This window comes from Onychomys torridus, chromosome 2 (genome assembly GCF_903995425.1).
Source record: "Onychomys torridus chromosome 2, mOncTor1.1, whole genome shotgun sequence".
Lineage (NCBI taxonomy): Eukaryota > Metazoa > Chordata > Mammalia > Rodentia > Cricetidae > Onychomys > Onychomys torridus.
In genome coordinates this window covers 149369345-149390124 of record NC_050444.1, presented here as the reverse complement: position 1 = coordinate 149390124, position 20780 = coordinate 149369345, and the positions used below count along the sequence as shown (strand labels likewise).

Sequence of the window (20780 nt, the reverse complement as noted above, 5' to 3'; positions counted from 1 at the left end):
GAAAATTTTAAATTCATTTTACATATCAACCACAGATCCTCCTCTCTCCTACCTCCCCTCCGTGGAACTGATTTTTTTTTTTTAAGATTTATTTATTTAGCATACAATGTTCTGTCTGCATGTACCCCTGCCCGGCAGAACACGGCACCGAACTCATAGATGGTTGTGAGCCACCCTGTGGTTGCTGGGATTTGAACTCAGGAACTCTGGAAGAGCAATCAGTGCTCTTAACCTTTAAGTCATCTCTCCAGCCCTGGAACTGATTTTTAAAGGTTGGTATGTTGACTGAAGAGAGTTCAGTGTTAAGTGCACTTGTGGCTTTCGCAACAGACCATCATCACTCACATGGCAGATATGGTCATCTCTAATGTCTTACCGAGGATTGGCCGCCCTCTGCTGGTATCCCCGGGTACTGCAACCATACAATGCACAGACAAAACACCCCTACGCACAAATTAATACATAGGAATCAGACAGGCAAGAATGGTGATCAGGTGTCCCGAAGAGGCATTATTTTTCACATATGGTCCCCAGTTCAGAGCTCTCATGGCTGTTGGTAGCTATTAATGACTGAGCTAGAGATGATGAAAAGTAGAACCATGCTCTCCCAAGGGCAGTCCGACTCTGACCTTGTGGAGAGAGTGGGTTCTGCCACATGGCAACACACGGGCTTCACGTTACCTAACCTCCTGGCAATGTCAGCAATAATCTGTGTGCCCTCTAGGTCGAGTACGTTTCAGGCACAAACACTCTAAGGGTACATGAGCCCGGGCTCTGGAATCTTGCTGCTGCATCCTACTTGGAAGTGTGTAGTACCACTGAGACTTCTCTGAATCTGTTACTTCCCCGGTACAATGGGGATCAAAATTGCACCTTGCCCTTAAAATTGCTGTAAGGGTGAAATGAAATAAAGCAAAAATCTAGCGTAAGGTAGGGTGCAGAGTAAGCATGCATGATATACGTGTACGGGTTCGCAAAATTCTGGGTGGCAACTGCATTACAATTTGGAGCCAATGAAATGTTTTTGTATCTCTGAGACTGGGTTCTGCTATGTAGTCCATGCAGGAATGAGCCAAGACACTTGGCACCAACCGATTGATTTTGGATTACATACCCTCAGAATTATTTATAGAACTTAGTGTTCACCTTTAAAACCCTTGATTTTGGGATACATACTATTGTTCTTTTTAAAAACAAACCCAACCCAAAATCTGTCCTTCTTTCTTGCCCAAACCTTGCTGTCATCCTTGAGTGGTATCTTTTCTCATTTTTCACACTTATTAAACAAGGCCAGAAATGTAGACCAGCCAGCGCTGTGTTTAGTAAAGCAGGCCCTGATGGCGGTGACGGTCTCAGGTCCCCAGAAAACCCAAAGTTAGATCAGAGGGGCCCCCAGAAGGAAGTGAAGACGGTCGTGTACAGAATGGCTGCCGGGCTCTGGGTGGAGAGCACGACCCACAGCAGCCTCAGGGGCCGCCGAGTGACTGCAGGGCAGAGCGAACCAGAAACAAAGACAGGGCAGCTGGGCACCGGCCTGGTCACCGCAGCAACTGGAGAACGGCTACCCCACCCCGCCCGCGGGAGAGCCCCGCAGCGCGGCTCCCAGGTCGGGCAGTTATTCCCGACATGCTCCTCCCGCAGGATTTCAAACCACCACAACAGCCTCCCCGCACTCGCTCCGGCCTGCCCCAGCAACAGGCGGTGGCCGGCGTCTCATTGGCTGCGACGCGCGCTGCTGCGTCCTGATTGGCTGCGGAGTCGTCGGCCCTCTTCCACGCTCGCAGCAGCCTCCATTTTGTCGGTAAAGGCAGGAGAAGGTTGGTCGGAGACGGAACTGTGGTGTGACTCGCTCGTGGGCAGTGTTTGATCCGTGCATCGTTTCTCCCTGGGAAGGGAGGGAGGTTTGGGGATCAAGAGGGAGTCGCCGCCGCCGCCCGAACTCGAAGTCGGTGAGTGGCGGGGACGGCCATGTTGGCCGCCGCACACCCCATTGTTGGCCGGGCAGGAGGAAGCGGGGCTGGGCAGCGTGTCTTCCCGGGAGCTGAGCCGCGCGGGCAGAGGCAATGAGCCTGTAGGCTCGCGTTTCGGGTGGCTGAGAGTACGGACATCGTGACAAAGAAAATCGAGGCTTTCTCAGCCCTGTGAGCGTGTTTGCTCGTTTGGCAGAGGAAACCTCGATGACCGTTCACTGTAGAGGCGTGCGTATCTTAAAACGTTATGGCTACGGGACCGGGAGTGTGGACTCATAACCCGAAGCACCATGTACGTTTTGTGAACAGTGCCTTGGTGTGGAAATGTTGGAAGCAGAAAATCGGGATGGAACTCATGGTCCCTAGTTTCTTGGTGTGGTCACAGAAGCGAACGCTTCTTTAGTTTGACTTTAAAACGTGTAGGCGGGTAGGACTTAGAAGACATGGACAAGGAGTTGTAAGTTGACATTTATGAGGTCAAAGAGAATCATGGTCTCATACATCATCTACCTTACTTTGAGGAAGTAGCAACAGCTATTTACTTCCGTAGAAAGTTTAAGCGATCACTTTTGAGTTGTTTTCAAGTAATTCTATTTCCTTTTCTAGCTAGGACTTCTCTCAAACTTGTGTGCTGAGGAGACTCGATGTTGGCCTCAGCGCCTAGGCTGAAATCAGCAGATTGGCTCATGAAAACTTATGTATTGAGACAAAGGAAAGGATCTAGCAGAAAGCAACATCTCTTATCCTGGGCTTGGCAGCAACGAAGAGGACAAGGAGTGGAGATCCTGCAATCTGAAAAGCAGACTGAAAGGTATAGTCACATCAAACTATTAAGGACTATAACCAGGGTATATATCCCCGAGATCCTAGCACTCGAGGTTGGGGCAAAACTGCTTAAAGTTGGAGACTAGTCTGGTATGGGAGGCCCTGCCCAAAGGGCGGTGATGAATTTAAGTGTTTCTTAGGCTATTCGCAGAATGAATACATTGCTTTAATTTAGCTTTCGCAAACAACTGGTATTTGGCCAAGGACTTGCTTTCATATTCTTGAGGTAAATGATCTGGTAGGGCAAACCTGTCTAATGACATTTCTAGAACTGGAGCTTTAGACACTTCAAAAAGGACATGTGCAGTTTGACTCATTTACATTTCTTTCTGTATAGGTGACAAAGAAGCTGAAGATGGGAGGTGGAGAGAGGTATAACATTCCAGCCCCTCAATCTAGAAATGTTAGTAAGAACCAACAACAGCACAACAGACAGAAGACCAAGGATCAGAACTCCCAGATGAAGATCGTCCATAAGAAAAAAGAAAGAGGACATGGGTACGCTCCATCAGCAGCTGCATGGCAGGCCATGCAGAATGGGGGAAAGAACAAGAGTCTTTCTAACAACCCAAATTGGAATGCTAGCTTATCAAGTCCGAGCTTGCTTTTTAAGTCTCAAGTTAACCAGAACTATGCCGGAGCCAAATTTAGTGAACCACCATCACCAAGTGTTCTCCCCAAGCCACCAAGTCACTGGGTTCCTGTTTCATTGAACCCTTCAGATAAGGAAATAATGACATTTCAACTTAAAACCCTACTTAAAGTACAGGTTTAAAATCCTAAGTACTAATTTTAAATCCTGTGATGTTTGTATGTAGCCATCAGTTGATTTGACTGTAGGAAATTTCTATAAAAGTGCTAGTTTACAAGTATAAGCAGACATTTGATTTATATCCTGTGTGCACTATATTGTAATAGTGTAGGGATAGTTTAATTCTACTTGGTAGTTTTGCTAACTAAATTCAAGCTTAGATTCTGGGAACAGTAATCAGCTTTATTGTCTAGCAGGAAAACGGGAAAGAAAAAACCAGATAAGCATTTGGCTAATATATACAATGACTCCAAACAAGGTGCACAGTTCAGTTAAATGTTGTTCTAGGGACACCCAAACCATAACATCATGGGCATCTTATAAAATAGCTGTGTCCTAAGTTCTAAAGTAGTAAATGTGTGAAGGGCAATTGGAGCTTATTAGAATGAGGCCAAGGAGATAGCCCAAAATTTCTTAACTGCAGCGGGTAGGCATTTATACACCAAATCTTTTCCAAAAAACAAATACCGAATAGCTTTCAAATAACATTTTTATTCACTAGCATCTTACGTAGCTACTGAGGTGATCTGGCCTCATGCCTACAAAGCTTGCTTGAAGTGGGAGTTAGTTGTGTGTGTGAAAATTAAATATATAGGTAAGAAAAGAGCCATGTAAATATATGTAATGAGCTTGTAACATATGTAAAGTTTTCCTGGCCTTTATTCTACAAAAAGAGACTATTTTTAGTGTGAATTTGCTGAATATAAGACCATGAACTGTTTTTTTATACTATGGCCTAATTTTAAAGGTCTCCAGTTTTTAAAGATTGCCCTTGTGCTTACGTGCCAGTGCATCGATGTAATTGAGACCCATACAAAGTAAATTTATTGTATTAAGTTTTAATATTTTGAAAGGCTTTAAGCTGCAATTGCATTTCCTGTTTTTAAAAAGAGATGTAAGATGCAGCATAAGATTCTCTCCCTGATCCTTTTAAACCCAAAGACTCATTTTGGCTTTATCAAGTCCTAAAAGTAACTGATGATTAAGTGTGACCCAGGATTATTTATGCAAAGTAATCTTTAGCACAGTTTAACCCCAAGAGCAAGTTACTTTTCAGTACTTATAAAGTACCAATTTGTATTTCCTCAATTAAGTTCAGACCAGATACCGCCCAAATCAAATACTGAGTATCCTAAAGGACAAATTCATAAAATTATGATCTGATTTTGAAAAATGAAATTCAGAAATAAAACTTTTTCCTCCCCAGTAGGTCGTTTTCATTTAAGTGATTTGCGGCTGCCTAATCTTGGATAGGACTGTGAGTCTGTGAGGCTACTGCTTTGCTTACTGTTTGTAAATTGAACCTTTCTTCTGAGACAGGGTCTCGGTACCATGAGATTGAAGGTGTGCACCCAACTAAACCTCTTGTCCTACAGTGCTAACAGCAAAAAATGAAAACAAACAGTGTTTTAATAAAGAATTTCCTCATTTCACGATTTACAGAAAATTAACAGGATTCAAACTAGCAAAAATCCTTAAGAGTGTGTAGGCAGAGGCAGCCAGATTGGAGTTTGAGGCTCTAGGACAGCAAGGGCTTTATTGAGACCTTGTTTCAAAAAACCTTGTTTTCTAGTGGATGGAGTTCCTAAAGCTGGAGTGCTTTAAATTAGTTAGCAATCCCACATGAAGGCCACACTTTCTCATGCGAACTTAAAGTATATGGAGGGAAGTTTGGATGTCCTGTGAACAAAGCTAATGTCAAAATCTTTTTTGTCCCTCTGCCTATACATTTGTTTTTGATTTATATGTTAGAATACAGCAATAGATTTCTAGTTTGGGACTGAAATGAAGTCATTTTATAAAATGATTCAATAAAACACCTCATTTCTTAGAAAGATTACTAGTAAAGTGTTATCTATAAGCCCTTTACTTAGGAGGCAGAAACACCAACAAATACAAAAAGCACTAATGAAATCTGGTAGCCACATAGAGTATAAGCTTTCTTGTATTTTGGTGGCAGTGTATATTATGGTCTCCAAGACAACAACCTAACTTTAAGTCTATTAAGTACAAAATATATGTAGGATTTCAAATGGCTCTAAATTTTACATCTTCCACGTTTTTTTACACCTTTCCCTTTTTCTTTGTGTGTGTGTGTGTGTGTTGTGTGGCTTTTTGACTGTTTCTTTGTGTAGGTTTGCACGTTTCCTGGAACTTGCTCTGTAGCCCAGGCTGGCCTGGAACTCAGAGGTCCACCTGGCTCTGCCTCTGGAGTGCTAGGATTAAAGGCCTGCACCACTTTTTTCACGAGCAATGACTAAACAAAACTGTCTACTGGGGTAGTCATACCTGTAAGGTACAACAAAGTCTACAGAAAAACCAAGAATTTTTTTTTTTAAAGCACCTACACCAGTTTATTTTACTCTCCAGCATTCAAAGAAATGTGATCTGCAAAAAAACCTGGATTACAAAGGCCTTTCTTTTACTTCTTTACAAACTACTGTTACTAATGAAAATTCACATGCCTCAACTTTTTATTTACCCCCCCACCCCCACTTCACAAAAAACCCTCCACTTTTAACACAGGGTAATTGGTGAGCCAGCTTTACAAATACACAAACATTAATAAACAACACTGTTGGAGGAAGAGACAGAGGAAACATCTAAGAGAAAAGAGTCATCTTCTATAGAGTATCTTGGTTGAAGACAAGTTGTTTAATTCACCTATCAGGTCATCACTGAAAATTGAGAACATGTCCTTTCTGGGAAACCTAAAGGCTTTGATGATCCTCTCTGATTCCTGGCTATTGCTCAAGTAACAGTTTTTAATCTCAGTATTTTATAAAAAGGAACATGGCTTTAAAAAACAAAAAAAGCAGCACAACAACACAGACTTAACTGAAGTTTGGAAAAGCCAGCTTGGAGCACCCAAGCTCCAAACAGCCTATAAATCTTGGAATAGACCTAATCCACTTTTTAACCAACTAAAGTTAGAAGGTAGTAAGAAATGAATATATATATATGTATATATATGCAAAAATTCCTGTCCACATGGTGGGCATCCCACAGAAAACAAGTGATTTAGGGTTAAGCAGGAATATCTGGAAAACATACAACTTGGCACAGCAAGTGCTTAGTAATATTGACAGCCTTTAATATACATGGAAACCACAGTGGATAGACTAAAACAATTTACTCTACAGCTACCCAAAAACCACAGGGGTCCTTTCTATTTTACCACACTTAAAGCTAAATAATAGTTGTCAAGTACTGTTACAGTACTTGTAAACGAACAAGGTTATATTCCTGTAAATGAAATTCCTAAAACTCAAATGTAGTACAATTAAACAAAACAAAACCCTCACGAGAACACACAATTTCTCTCCTCCCTTAAGCTCAATTTGAAAGGAAATGGAGAGGGGGAGTAGAACAAAACACCCAGGAACTACACAGATAACTTAAATACACAGAACCTCTTATCTTCAAAACCAATCCAATGCTAATGATTACGTAATGGTATAAAATACATTTAGTCATTTATAATCTTGAAATAAACGCTAAATTCAGTTTTTATCAGCTTTTATTGTGTCCTTGAAAGTAAAACTATAACAGCATTTCCAAGTTAATTCAAAATTAAAATAGCAACAAAAATGAAACCAAAATTTAAAATTCTCACCTGGTACCCACTGCCTTTTTAAGTTTGGGCAGGCTGAAAAAAGTTTGTTTTTAACACAGATAAAATAACCTTCATTTATACCTCCCTTCATTTATGTGTAATCCTATTACATTTTATAAATTGTTATAAAGGCTTTACACTCTTTCCAGATTTCAGATTTTGACATTGTTTTAAATATGTGGCAAAAATACAACAAAAATTCAAATGTGATGGAATCAATGTTATGATAAACAAGTTAATATCCTAACAAGGAACCAAGGAATCTAAAACATTTTGCGACACTAAAGTTATTAACTATACACAGAATATGTCCCCTATAAAATGTACAAGTAGATCACTAAAAAGTCTAACCTGGTAAACATTTATTTCCAATACAATATACTAAGTCCATTGGGGTAACAGCTGTCTGCCTCAAAATAATCTAATTATAGCACCCAGGGTCTGTTTTAATGCAAAGTTAAATGCTTGTTATTTTGGGGATTATCTATTTGTTTGACTGAGCCAGAAGTTAACAATTTAGTATTAGTCTAGTATATTAATCACTGCACAATAAATCTGCTTATTACAGGTTTTCTTCATTATCTGTAGTCATGGGATACAAATACTAGATAATTTTAATGGCAGACAATCATAAAATTACTTATCTTTGATAGTGTATTGTTTTGTAATTACATTAGTATATGAATGGTATGAAATATCGCAATACACCTCAAGATGTGGCCATACTGTAATGATTCACTAGATTGTGCTCAGTAGGTACTAAGTAACTATTCTCCAATTATCCAGTATGATGTTTTGCCCACAGTAAGGGTTCATTCAATAAATGTCTATTGAACATACTGTCTAGGCAAGAGGTGAGAAAGAGATGGGCCCTCATGGTTGGATGTCAAGTATAAGTGGAATTAACCTGGGAAGGAGTGGTTAGATGTAAACTGCACATGGTATACAAGTAAATAAACTCAGATGTCAACAAAACAAATAGTTAAGCAGAAAATACTGGCACTGGAATAAACAAAGGCAAGACCTGCCAATACTGGAGTAAGTGGAACTGACTTTTAAGAGATAATCAAGAAAAACTTTATATTGGACCATACCTTTACCATCCAATTTAGTTTGAGACAGACCAAGAGAGGCACTGTTAGAGACTATGGCTGTCTTCCTTGATGTTCAGACATCCTAGTTTCCAATAACTTATCATGGATCTGCCACCCATGAGTCAATATACCTGTTCATATTTAGGGATTAGTTTCCACAAGTACAAAGTTGAATTTCCTTTTATTTGTCCTAAAATGCTTACTTTCAAACTTGAAGGGACTTCAATTATTCCATGTAGTTTTCGATAATTCTTTTATCTTTTCAGACCAGAGTCAAAATATTCGTACAGTATTCATACTGCAGCACCTTCCACCCACCCTTTGGTCGCTTGAACTGCCCTTCTTTGGTTCTTTTTTCCGCTTTCAGATCTTTCTTGAAGTGTAGTAAGCAGAACTGTACTGGGTATTCCAGCTGCAGTTTGGTCTTAAATAAAAGAAGGATGTTTGTCAGTTTGGTTTTCCTCTTTATTCTTCTCTGTGGTATACAGGATTTTGTTAGTTGAACTGGATGTAGCAGCTTACTGGGCCAAATTTTCAAGAGTATAGTACAGTAGTTCCCAGGTCTTTTCCCTAGGTTGTAAATCAATAGCTCAAACTCTATGTAGCACCTGTCCTTTCTCACTGAAGCATTCATTATCTCTCACTTTTCTTCTCGCTTACTAGGTTTAAAAAAATTAAAATAAAAAAAGCAGAGATCTTAAGTAAAAAGTAAGGCTAAGTGTCAGCCTTCACTTGAGTCTTGACACAACATCCTATTCAATAGAGCCCAGTGCTAGACACACAGGAGGTTCTCATCGACTGTGAAAGTTAACAGTATGATTCATATTTAGCTCAAAACTGAACATCCTCACCAGGTCTCTCAGTAGGATCCTACTATGAGTGCAACTGTACATAGTCCTTGTGAAGCTCTGTTGGGTATACCATTTCATAAACCATGTGTAAGCTTCTCAAGTTAAACAGTCTGAGTGCAAAAATAAATTAACAAAAACAAACCAACATCAAGCCTTCTAGTTCTACAGAGACTGAGCACAGTTTTATTGGGGTACCTCTTCATCTATTGTTTTTTAAAAAATTTAAGGACCAAATCTGGGCTCAAATCCTGGCTCTGCTATTTACAGCTTTTAATTTGTGCCTTCGTTTCCTGAGATGGGAATATCTTCTGTAAAGGGTTTTGTGAAGAGTGAACATATCAACCAAGTTTCCTTAACAATGTCTGGCACAGCATAAATAATAAATCACCAGCTGTAATTGTTACTGCAAAACAGCTGGAATTCAATTCACAAAAATACCCAAAACCACCTTCCCAAAGTGGTTATCATTTAAATGCTAACATTCAATGAAAATAAAACCCAATATGTCTTGTTTAGTAGGAAGGGGAAAGAGCAGAACTGATACTTTGTAATAACGAAAGTATAAATTTATAGTTAGCTTGTTCAAATTTTCATTTTAATATGTCTATCAACACTACTAAACAACCTCTCATATTATTTAACCCAAGAGGCTTAATGAACAATCATGAAATGACTTTGACATAAGGAATTCTTAAGTACTGTGTAAAAGATGTTGATTTCTGACAAAGTTCTATCATCCCCAGAGCAGGTTAGTTGTGCCTAATGTCAACACTGATTAAAATAGTCCTCAATCTACAAAGGATTATTTCCATTATTTTAGACTCATTCAGTACTATAATAATTCCAGTTAATCATTATTTCCTTCATTTTGTTTTTATTATAGCATGTTTGCTTAATTTACAGCAAGCAGAAAATAAGCTGGGTCTTGTTTTGATCCAAACATTGATGTTTTAAAGGTTGTACACAATATTTGTTAAAAAGAACATATAAAAATACCTTTTTAGAAGCTTCTATAAGAAAGAAAATACAAAGTTTAACCCCACAACTTTCCTCTTTGCTAGAACTGCAAACTACTGCTACAGTTTTAAATAGACTTTTTGTTGTTTAAACTATACATCCAGGAAAAATCTAAAAAAATTAAAGAAACGTGCATATAAATGATTGCATAGCAGAACAAGAACATTAACTGCAAACAGTAAAGAAACAAAAGTTAGAAATACTATTAAATATACAAAGATTCTAGAATTAATCCTCCAAACACAGTCCACAAACAGTTCTTAAAAACCATCTTTTGTTCTCTACAAGCAAGGCCTAAATCAAAATTGAAAGGAAAAATAAGGTAATCCTCTAAAAGGATCGTCCCCCCACAACATCTCTACTCACTTCCATAAGCAAGCAGTTTGAGATTTTTAAAGATGCTTGCTTTTTATTCTGAAATGACACTGGACATTTCAAGTCACTTTATTGCCTCCTAAAGATCTTGAAGAGAAATACTAGAAATTATAAATATTTAAGGGTATCACTTCTTTATTTTAGTCATGTCCTACATGACTCAAAAATTAAGTGATGTGGCTTTTACTGAAAACTCAACTGTTTCCAAAAATTCAGGGTACCACAGAATCTCCTGGGCGTGTCACCTGTTCAACTTGTCTACATTAATAAACTGAGGTGTAAAGAGCCTCCTTCATGAAGAGGGCAGGCAGACTCTGATACAAACGCACAGACCAAGTGCTGTCCGCACAGACCAAGTGCTGTCCGCATCAAAATTCACTTTGTTTTTACACTATGCATATAAACAAACAAAATGTACTTTCTAACAGTTTACTTGCTCCTAACAGAAAACAGCAAAACAAAACAAAACCCCTAAATAACAATGATCAACAACAGTTAAGTTTTAGAAAACTATGCTAAGAACAGTCTTTTCCCCTTAAAATGATTTCCATCATTGACATGCTCAACACTTAAGGGGGGGTTATTTTCTTAAGTTTTTGTTTCAAATCTCAGAAACCAGTGGGGGGTATGGGGGGAAAGCAGTGAAGGCTCCATGTTTCAGTGAAAAGGTCAATCTCCCTGAAAATACTATTTAACCTAGATGGCATCATTCCCCAGACAGTGGAGTTAACAAAAAACAAAACCAAAAAACAAACAAACAAAAAAACCCTATTCCACATTGCATCATAAATAATCACCATGGGCTTAGACATCTTGACAAGACATAAAGGTCCACCCTGAACCTAAATGTGTCTGAGCAGTCAGTGTTGTAATGTGGCTACAACTTCACTTTTGTATCATTCTATCTTATTAGCAAGCTACATTTCTAGGTTAACAGTTCTACCAAATATGGATATGAAAATTTATTTTTAATAAGACAATGTTGCAAATTATGGCCAACCAACATCTTTTCACCAAATACTTCAAGCATAAAAAATGAGAATCTTTACAAAAATATACAGAGACACCACAAATTGGTAGCTGCCCATAACATTAAACAAACTGGACTCTTAAGAGTGGCTTCTCAACAGCATATCATTTTAATTATAACCATTGCCCGGTACAGGGAAACTAACAAGTGTTTTTTATTTTATTTTTTTTTAAAACGCATCATTGCAACATTGTATTCCTGATAATTTAAGTATACCAAACTATGAGTAAATGAATGATACATGCCTAGAAAGTATCATGATTTATACTATCAGTGGCCACTGGACTTGGGACTAGTCCAAGACCTTGATCTAGATTTTGACCTAGACCTAGACTGTGATCTTGACTGAGATTTGGATCTAGGTGGTTCTTTTTTCCTTGATTCCTTTTCATATCTTGAGCCAGACTTATAATGTGTTTTGGAATCTGTTTTAGAGGTGCCTCTAGTTTTGGTGTGAGATGCAGACCTAGAACGTGATTTAGCCTTCATTTCTTTCTTGGGCTGGGACTTGGACCGTGATCTTGAATTGGATTTAGATCTTGAAAAAGATCGATTTCGGTGTTTGAATCTTTCAAAACAGAGGAGAGATACAATTAGAGTAAAAATTAGATTCTATATTAATCAAATTTGTTACTTTTAGAGCAAAAGTTCACTCTGAAATTGAAAAACACAAGTCTTTTTCAAAGCAAAATTATTTACCTATCATTGTCGGAATGGCTTCGGCTACGCCGTGGTCTTCCAGTCGGTCTACTGCTAAAAAGCATATCAGAAAAAGCAAACAGTGACAAATGTCTATTTATAGCCTTAGTCTTAATGAAGCATTCATCATACACAAATAAAAAGGAAAAACATTTTTTTTTTTTTACATGTTAACAAACATCTCTTTACTTTTAAGACAGGTCCTTATAATATTTTATTAAGTGAGCCTAGAACTCCCGGGCTCGTGTGGTACCCCCACTCTTCTGAGAAACTGGGATTAAAGGTAAATGTCATTGTAGTTGGCTACACACATTGAAACAACAGCAGATGATTGTGTCCCACACTTACTTTCTAGGACTGTAAGATCTCCTATAGTTGTAATCAAAAGAGCGACTCCTTGATCTCCTCCTTTCATAACTTCGGCTTCGAGAACGTCTGTATCGATCATAATCATCATATCGTGAAGAGCTGTATACATTCCTCCCTTCCTTGGCTTTCATTTGATTTGGTGCTAGGGAAACAGAATAGAAACACTTAGAAACATTAAAATCATAGCATCTAAACCCTCATACTGTAGGATAACACTCCTGAATTACTGTTTTCCCTTAAAGGTTTTAATTTTATGTGTAGGGTGATGTGCCTGCATGTATGTCTGCATATGCACTGCTCAGAGTCCAGAAGAGGGTCTAGCCTGATCCCTCTGGAACTGGAATTATAGAGGGTTGCTAGCACTATGTGGATCCTAGAAGTCAAACCCAGATCCTCTGAAAGAATAGTCAGTGCTCTTAACAGAACCATCTCTCTAGCCCTCTGGTTTTTGAGACAAAAATCTCATTTTATAGGCCTGGCTGGCCTGGGACTCACTGTAGACAGGGTGGCCCCAAACTGGAGATATGAGAATGTGAACATGGTGGAATGTAATCACCATATGTATGTATGTATGTAATTCAAGATAGCGATGTTCTAAAATAGAAAGTGGTGATGGTGTCATGGGCCTATGAGGATGCTGGACTAAAGTCTATCAAATTGTGTACTATGTGAATTATTTGTCAGATTTTTTAAAATGTAAAAAACCAAAAACAAATCATTAGCTTTTCTTAATATCTTCTCACAATTAGTTTGCTAACATGTTAACTACTTCTGACTAGAGGAACTGATACCACAAGAATATCTGAAATTCAAGACTGGCCCTATAAAGAACACGTAGCACTATAAAATGCAGCAACATATATATACTCAGCAGTTGAGAGTCAACACACAGAAAAGCAGAAAGGAGCTAACACTTATTTAATCTAGATAACCTCCCCAAGTTTAATCCTATGAATTCATTTCCACAGTCATGCACCCACACAACTACCCAATTAATTTTAAGTTCTTTAAGAGAGATGACTTGAGAAAAAAACTTAACAAGCCTAAAAAGCAACAGACTGTACATGTTAGGCATAAGGTTACTTACTCTTCCGATCCCCTTGTGCGAATTGTATTTCAATTTGACGCCCACAAATCCATTTTCTGTCCAAATTATGTAAAGCATCTTCAGCATCACGAACATCCTCAAATGTGCTAAATGTTAAGGGGCTTGAGAAGTTTTGTAAACTTTGATAATGAGGGGTTTGCAAAGTCTGAAACAAGTCACAATCGCCCAATACTGTTCATCCAGACCCTACTTAACTATTTGGTTGACTTAGCCATCAATACTACAGCATAAAAGCAGTTGCAATTATACCTTATGTTTTAAAAAGTACATACTTTTTAAAAAACACATGTAAATACATGTAATAATAACTGCTATAACTGAACTACCAAGGTACACTATAAAAAACTTCCCCATGTTCTAAGAATTAACTTTATAAGACAAAATATAAAAAGAAGCCAGCCAATTGTTGGATACCAAAAATATTTTAAAAAAAAAAAAAAAAAAATCCAAAATACTGTTTTCATATTTATGTCAAATAAAAAAAGATGTCAGTTCTCAGGCAAGCAAGCAGAGTATGCTTTTACAAGAGATGAAAGAATTTTTTTCAGATACAGGCAATACTATTAATTATTTCATGTTGTTGTCTTCCCTGTACTGCACAGAAAGATAGGCATACTAGTCATTTACAGGCATTAAGTCAGAGTCAAACAATACACTTGATCACTATACCAAATGCACATTCCATCCATGCAGACTGTAAAAGCACACACAATATTAACAAGCAGCACAAGGACTCTGGCACTGAAAAGGCCTAACTATAATACTAAATCCACAGCTTCCTTCATTGAGTATTTCAGACTGGCTCCCACTTAAGAATCAGGGCAGTATTATCAGCACTAAGTAGAAAAGCTGTTGACATTCAATTTATCTGAGAAACAAAGCTGCCTCTCTTGTGTCAGCAACAGTACGCTGAGAACCTCTGGGTTGAGTTATTTTGTCCAAACATCTTATTTAAACAAACAAACAAAAAAAAGCACCATTCTAATGGGAGCTAAGTACACAAAAGGTCCCACCTGAGAAAAAAGTGTCGACTTTTGGAATAGATTTTTCACTATATACTAAAAATTGCCACTCTAAGCACATCCAGTGCTATTTCTTGAAACATCAGAAGTGCAGGTTTGGAGCACCAATTAAGAAAATACCCCCAAGTGACTCATTCATTTCAAGACTTAAACTAAACTAAGGGCCATAGGCCTTCAGCTCCCTTCCTGAGCCCATTATGAGTAGGATAAACAGGAGAGGTTTTCCAAAGTCTCTCAAATAATCGTGTTTTCAACTTGTATAAGTATAAAAAGGCTGATGGGACGGGTGGTGGTGAACCCTGAATGCTATAAATAAGTATCCCTCAAGGTTAACCCCACTTAGGTGCTAAACTAACAGGAATTAGTTCGCTTAATAGGCATACTACTTTGTTATCAAGAGACAGAGTATAGTTTTAAATTATTTACATCAAGAGCTACAAAGATTATGAACATGACAAAGCATTCTTGGGTGCTAGCCTTAAAAACAGAATCTTAGCCTCAAGGGCAAGGTTTTTAAGTTTACCTACCTCTTAAACCAAGGGTAGGAAGAAAAGACTAAGAAGAGGCACATCAAAGACACAGGTATCACTAGATTGACCATCAATAAATATTTATGTTCTTCTCAAAATGAAACTAACTTACCACCCTACTCCAGATTCCCTGAATAACTATCCATTACTATCAATCAAAAAACACACTCTTGAGGTAAACCAGTGCTGAGACATTGTCCCTAGGCTACCTCAAACCACATAAACCCCCATTAACATTATAAACCAGATTGGATCAACGTATTTAACGAAGCCAGACACAGGCATTATCTTTTAAGTTTTGTAACTACCCACAAGGTTCTCCTGACCACTGGCCCCACATGAGCAGCTTTTGGCTTTTCCCTCTGAGTTTCACTAGAAATTTACAAGGTCAGAGTTTTAAGAAACTGAATTTAAGCAACAAGAAAGTTTCCTGGCTTTGAATTCACAGCCTCACCCCCGTCCCCATTTTAGGCAGGGAAATGACCTTACAGAAGGTCAGAAATAAGATCACCTGAAACTCTAGGTCAAGGATCATTTGCCATATATCCTGATTAGAACCCATACCATGAAGAAGGCCCTTTGCAATCCATTCAGGGCCAACTGATCTACAGCATGTGCCAAGCTATGCAGGGCCAGCAGGATTCTAAGAACCAGAAGCTATTCAGAAAAAACAAAACCAAAACAAACCAAAAGGAAAACTATTCTCTACATATTTGTAGTGGCCATATCCTAGAACATCCCAGCTCTTTTCTAAGTAGTCCCCAGTACATGCACCTGTCTCCCCTTCAGCTAGGGCTCTGTGGCTGGGTTTAAATACCCCATGCTATTCCAAAGAGCCTCTGACACCTGTCTAAAACCCAATTATGCTGAATTTAATCACAACAATGTTGTATTTTGCTATACTTTAACTTGATAAGGTAGGAGAAAATACACTCATACAAGACCACAATCACAATATCAAAGGCCCACACAAGTTCAAGTTACAGGTTTTGTCACTAGACCAAACCAGCATAATTATGAAAATTAACTGCTTGCAAAACAAAAAACAAAAAACAAAAAACAAAAAAAAAAAGGAGAGTAGTAATTCTGTAGGATACATCAGGTATGACTCCTTTAATCTTGGCCATCATTCAACTTCATCTTGACCTTTAACTCTTTTAGTGCTTGTCAGAAGGACTTGTCATGAGATGCTTGGTCAAATATGACAGATGGCTTTATCTTTAACTTTGAAAAACAACCTTTTCCCCCTTTGTGGATAAAGCGAGGCTTTGTCTCCCATTAGGCTTGTCCTTCTTCCAGCTTTTCTTTATTTTTTCTTTTCCCAAACTCTCCCTTCTCTTCAAGCCTGATCCTTAAGAGGTCTTTGGCTTGTCTACTTGCCTTAAGTGTTGAACTCTACTCTAAAGTTCTTTCATGCTTTCTCTTTGGGGTCGCCATAACTGTACAGCTTTACATTCTGAGGTAACAACAGAGGACAGCAAATTAGGGGACAATATTAAAGAAGTTTACCTCATTGTTATACAATTTGTTTTTGATCAAGTGATTCAAAATAACAAACAAGATTACTAAACTTTAATTGCTAAGCACAAGAACACATTAACTTTTAATTTGACTTATATCAAAGGTGGTAGCAACCAAAGTATTCAAATTTAAATCACATATTATAATCACTGATTTGAGTTTCAGCAGCATGGATGGGAATTTAAATGTTTATTTTTGGATTAACTTTAAGAAATAGAGCAATGAATCAGAATTTTAAAAGATTTGAAGACATAAGACATCAGAGAACAAAAACAGACTTTTTTTTAGATGTTACCACTTACATAAAAACTTGAATTTCAAACTTCAACACCCCTCACTAATCATCCATCTGAAGAAAGGATATTGAACATATGCAAATCCTCTTGGCCGTCGAGTGTAGAAATCAAGTGGAACATAAACATCTACTATTGGACCATAACGACCAAATTCCCGACGTAAATCTTCTGACCTAAAACATCATGAAAAAACTCAAACTTTTTATGTTCATGTTCTTGCAATTACATTTCAATATTATCTTAAGGAATGTACGGATTGTGGTTGATATTAGTATAACTGAATCCCTGTCTTGGCCAACCTGAAACAAACAAGCCTCCTGAATTCACCCGCTAATCCCAGGACTTGGGGGCAGAGGCAGGTGGACCTGAGTTGAAGGCCAGCCTGGTTTACAGAATGAATTGCAGCACAGCTAAGTTATATGAAGAAACTGCCTCGAAAATTCCAAAGACAAACAACCCCTCCCCTACACCATACAACAGGTAGCCCACCTTTCTTTTTTAACTCCAGCACTGGGAAGGTAGAGGCAGGGGGAAATCTGAGAGTTCCAGGTAAACCAGGGCTACATAGTGAGATCCTGTCACAAAAACAAACAAGCCAACAAACCAAACAAACAACTGACACAAAAATAAAACCCAAGTGTGGCAGCTCACCTGTAACCCAAGAACTGGAAAAGCAGAGGTAGGAAGACTGTTAGGAGATCAGGGGCAGCCTGGGCTACAGTCTGAGCTGAAAAAGGGGGTGTGGAGAGAAAGCACTCTGGTGCTCGGCATGGTATCGTATGTCAGTACCCACGGATGGAGATGGATAAGGCAGGATAAAGAGTAGGTTCAAAGACAAATCATAACCTGTCTCTGAAACCCTGTCTCCAGGAAGAGAAGGGGGTGGTGGTAGCGCTTAGTAAACCTATTACTATTTTACATGTCGGTAAATAATTACAATTTAAAAAACCCAGTCTTCACAGTTCATAAAAGGCATGTCTTCTGTTTTTAAAATCAGTCAATCACCAAGCCCGGGCGGTGGTGGCACATGCCTTTAAATCCCAGCGCTGGGAAGGTAAAGAGCAGGCGGATCTCTGGAATTCCAGACCAGCCTGGTCTACAGAGATACCCTGTCCTGAAAAATAAATACTTTGCTCTTTTAGGGCAGGGTCTCATCCTAGCCCAAGTTGACTTTGAGCTCAAGGCAATCTAACGCTGCCTCCCAAGTGCTGGAATCACAGGCTTGGGCCATCATACCCATTTTATCCTAAAATTGTTCAACAGGTCGGCCAACAAAAACGTGACATAATAAAACCACAGTATCTAAACCCTTAAGAGCTAAAATGACGGGAGATTTTTATGGCCGTAAATAAACCACTTTTGTTTTATGCGTAATGACAAGAGGAAACAAAACCCCACAACACTTAAAAAAAAAACAAAAACAAAAACTCGGTTTATTTTCAAACACGAAGCATGAGAAGCATCGTGTGATAAATTATCTTTCTCAAAAAAAATTCCGAGGGCAATTCAAAGCAAGGGAACAGCTGAAAACAAAGCCTTTACCAGGCTGGCCTCGAACTCCTACCGTCTTCCGAGCGCTGGGACTACGCCCGACAAGGTCTACTCAATTAAGTACCGCCTCCGTTCATCTAAGTTAACTACGAAGGTCCTAACGGGAGAGAGTTCTTCAGCACTCGGATTTCAAAGCGATGTGCGCGAAACACGAGGGAATACTCCATTTAACCGGAAAATTGTAATCTCTCACATCTCAACAATCCCCCCCCCCCGATTACCTCCTGCCCATTAACCACCATCCGTACAGCTGGGGAAAATCGAGCCACAAACACCCTGCCCCTCCCGTGATCCCACTAAAGCATCTTTTCTGTTTTCTGCCCTGGAGACCGGGGCTCACTTCGTAGCCCGTGCCGACCTCGAACTCGCGCCGATCCTCCCGCCTCGGCCTCCCCGAGTGATGGGATCACAGGCCGGTGCCGCCCCGCCCGGCAACCTTTTCTCTTTCAACAACAAAAATTCCTTTCAAGGCGAGGGGGCGTGCACCCCACGGAACGTGGACGTCGGATCCATGAGGAACGAACACACGTCCGCCCGCCAGGCTGGGCAAGCCAGGAGCACGCGGGGAGGAAGGGCCCCGAGTGCCCGGCCCACATGCCCGCCGGCGGTGCGGTTTGGCCCGGCCCGGGGCCCGCCCTCGCTCCCGCAGGCCAGCAGAGGCCGGCGGCCAGGCCTCGTCCCCGCGCGGGCCCCGCCATCTTCGCCCCGCCCCTCCCCCGCGCCGCCGCCGCCGCCGCTCGCTCGCCGTGCGCCCGCGGCCTCCCCCGCGCAGTAGCTGCTCCGGTGCTCTCACCTGGTGTCGTCGGCCACGTTCCTGACGAACAGAGACGTGTTGGGGGGGCGCAGGTAGCGGGACATGACGGCGGCGGGAGTCTGGGCCAGCGGCACTAACGGGCTCGGCAAACCGTCCGCGGCTCCGGCGGCGGCTCACATCCACTCACACGCTCTCCCAGAGCCAGAGGGCTCCGCTACGGCAACTGCCTCTTCTCGCGATACTTCGCTCCCGCCTCCACTCTCCTCCCCGCCCCTCCCACCTACCTCCCCGCAGCCGCACCGGCCCGGACAACGGCTTTCTCCCGCGAGATCTCTCGGCCCGCGCCTGCGCGCGCTGCGGCCTGGCGCACGCGCCGCAGGGTCGGCCCTAGTCATTGGCTCCAGGCGCAGGTTCATCCCCCTCCTCCGTCCCCTCCGGCCGGTCCTTTCTTTCTTTAGCGCTTCATTTTCCCGCCTTTTTCTGCCTTGCCACTCCGGCTCCCCTTCTCCTATCAGCAAGCGGCTGGGTTTTTAAGTCTCAGAACCCGGGGAGACGGCTCTGAAATCTTCGGGTCCGAATTGTGCCTCGGTGTTTAATCAGATCCCTGACGGGGGCTTACATCTTCTTGGCAGGGCTTGGTTTGGGAAGGGAGATGTGCAGAAATGAGGCCTGTGGCTCCAGTGCTTTCTGCACGGCCGGCGTGCACGCACTGTGCTTTCGTGGCGTTGCCCACACCTGGTCACCTCTGCACGCATTTCCCTCCCGCGGGGAACTGGATCAAATCTCTGTGTTCGTTCTCATGTCGTCCAGACCATGCAAAGTACCTATATGGGAAAGGTTCTCTTTCCATGACAATTTTATGAAAGCCTCAGCGAGGTGTTCTTTCTTTACTTTCTTTTGTTTTCTGAGGATCCAGTCTAGGACCTTGCATGCGCTAGCCAAGTCTACCACAGACCTACACCTTAAGAGTGACTGACACCCTGTCATCATCCCCTCTCTGTCATCCTTTAACTTTCAGTTACTGTATGCCGGGCGGTGGTGGCGCACACCTTTAATCCCAGCACTCAGGAGGCAGAGGCTGGTGGATCTCTGTGAGTTTGAGGCCAGCCTGGGCTACAGAATGAGTTCCAGGAAAAGTGCAAAGCTACACAGAGAAACCCTGTCTCGAAAAACAAAAAACCTCAATTCTCATCTTGGGATATGCTGGTTAAGTAAATCCTTGGGTGTCTCTCTCTCTCTTCTGTGATTCTGCTGGAAAATGGATGCAGGAGCTTATGGTGATATTTTATTTGTATTGAAATGTGATTTTTATTTGTATGTTAATAAAGTTGCTTGTGGGGT

General features: G+C 40.6%; 2 protein-coding genes across 6 annotated transcripts; one reads left to right on the top strand and one right to left on the bottom strand.

Annotated features, from left to right (window-relative positions):
• The first annotated feature begins 1780 nt into the window (after nucleotides 1-1780).
• On the top strand, nucleotides 1781-4815 carry Pnrc2 (proline rich nuclear receptor coactivator 2). The gene is made up of 3 exons (XM_036178386.1): nucleotides 1781-1949; nucleotides 2577-2781; nucleotides 3133-4815. Exon 3 carries the CDS (start codon nucleotides 3151-3153, stop codon nucleotides 3568-3570), a length of 420 nt encoding a protein of 139 aa, XP_036034279.1. The 5' UTR covers nucleotides 1781-1949; nucleotides 2577-2781; nucleotides 3133-3150; the 3' UTR covers nucleotides 3571-4815.
• A 2377-nt stretch (nucleotides 4816-7192) lies between these two features.
• Srsf10 (serine and arginine rich splicing factor 10) lies at nucleotides 7193-19675 on the bottom strand. 5 transcript variants are annotated; one of them, XM_036177712.1, is made up of 7 exons: nucleotides 19479-19675; nucleotides 17203-17307; nucleotides 13745-13848; nucleotides 12637-12799; nucleotides 12289-12342; nucleotides 12056-12157; nucleotides 7193-8740 (listed from the first exon to the last, which is right to left on the bottom strand). In XM_036177712.1, the coding sequence occupies exons 1-7, from the start codon at nucleotides 19541-19543 to the stop codon at nucleotides 8680-8682; spliced, it is 654 nt and encodes a 217-aa protein (XP_036033605.1). In that variant the 5' UTR covers nucleotides 19544-19675; the 3' UTR covers nucleotides 7193-8679. The 5 variants fall into 5 exon arrangements, with proteins under 5 accessions (XP_036033605.1, XP_036033603.1, XP_036033604.1 ...); XM_036177710.1 differs by lacking the exon at nucleotides 12056-12157; XM_036177711.1 differs by lacking the exon at nucleotides 12056-12157 and having other exon boundaries at nucleotides 12289-12339.
• Between the last annotated feature and the right edge of the window lie 1105 nt (nucleotides 19676-20780).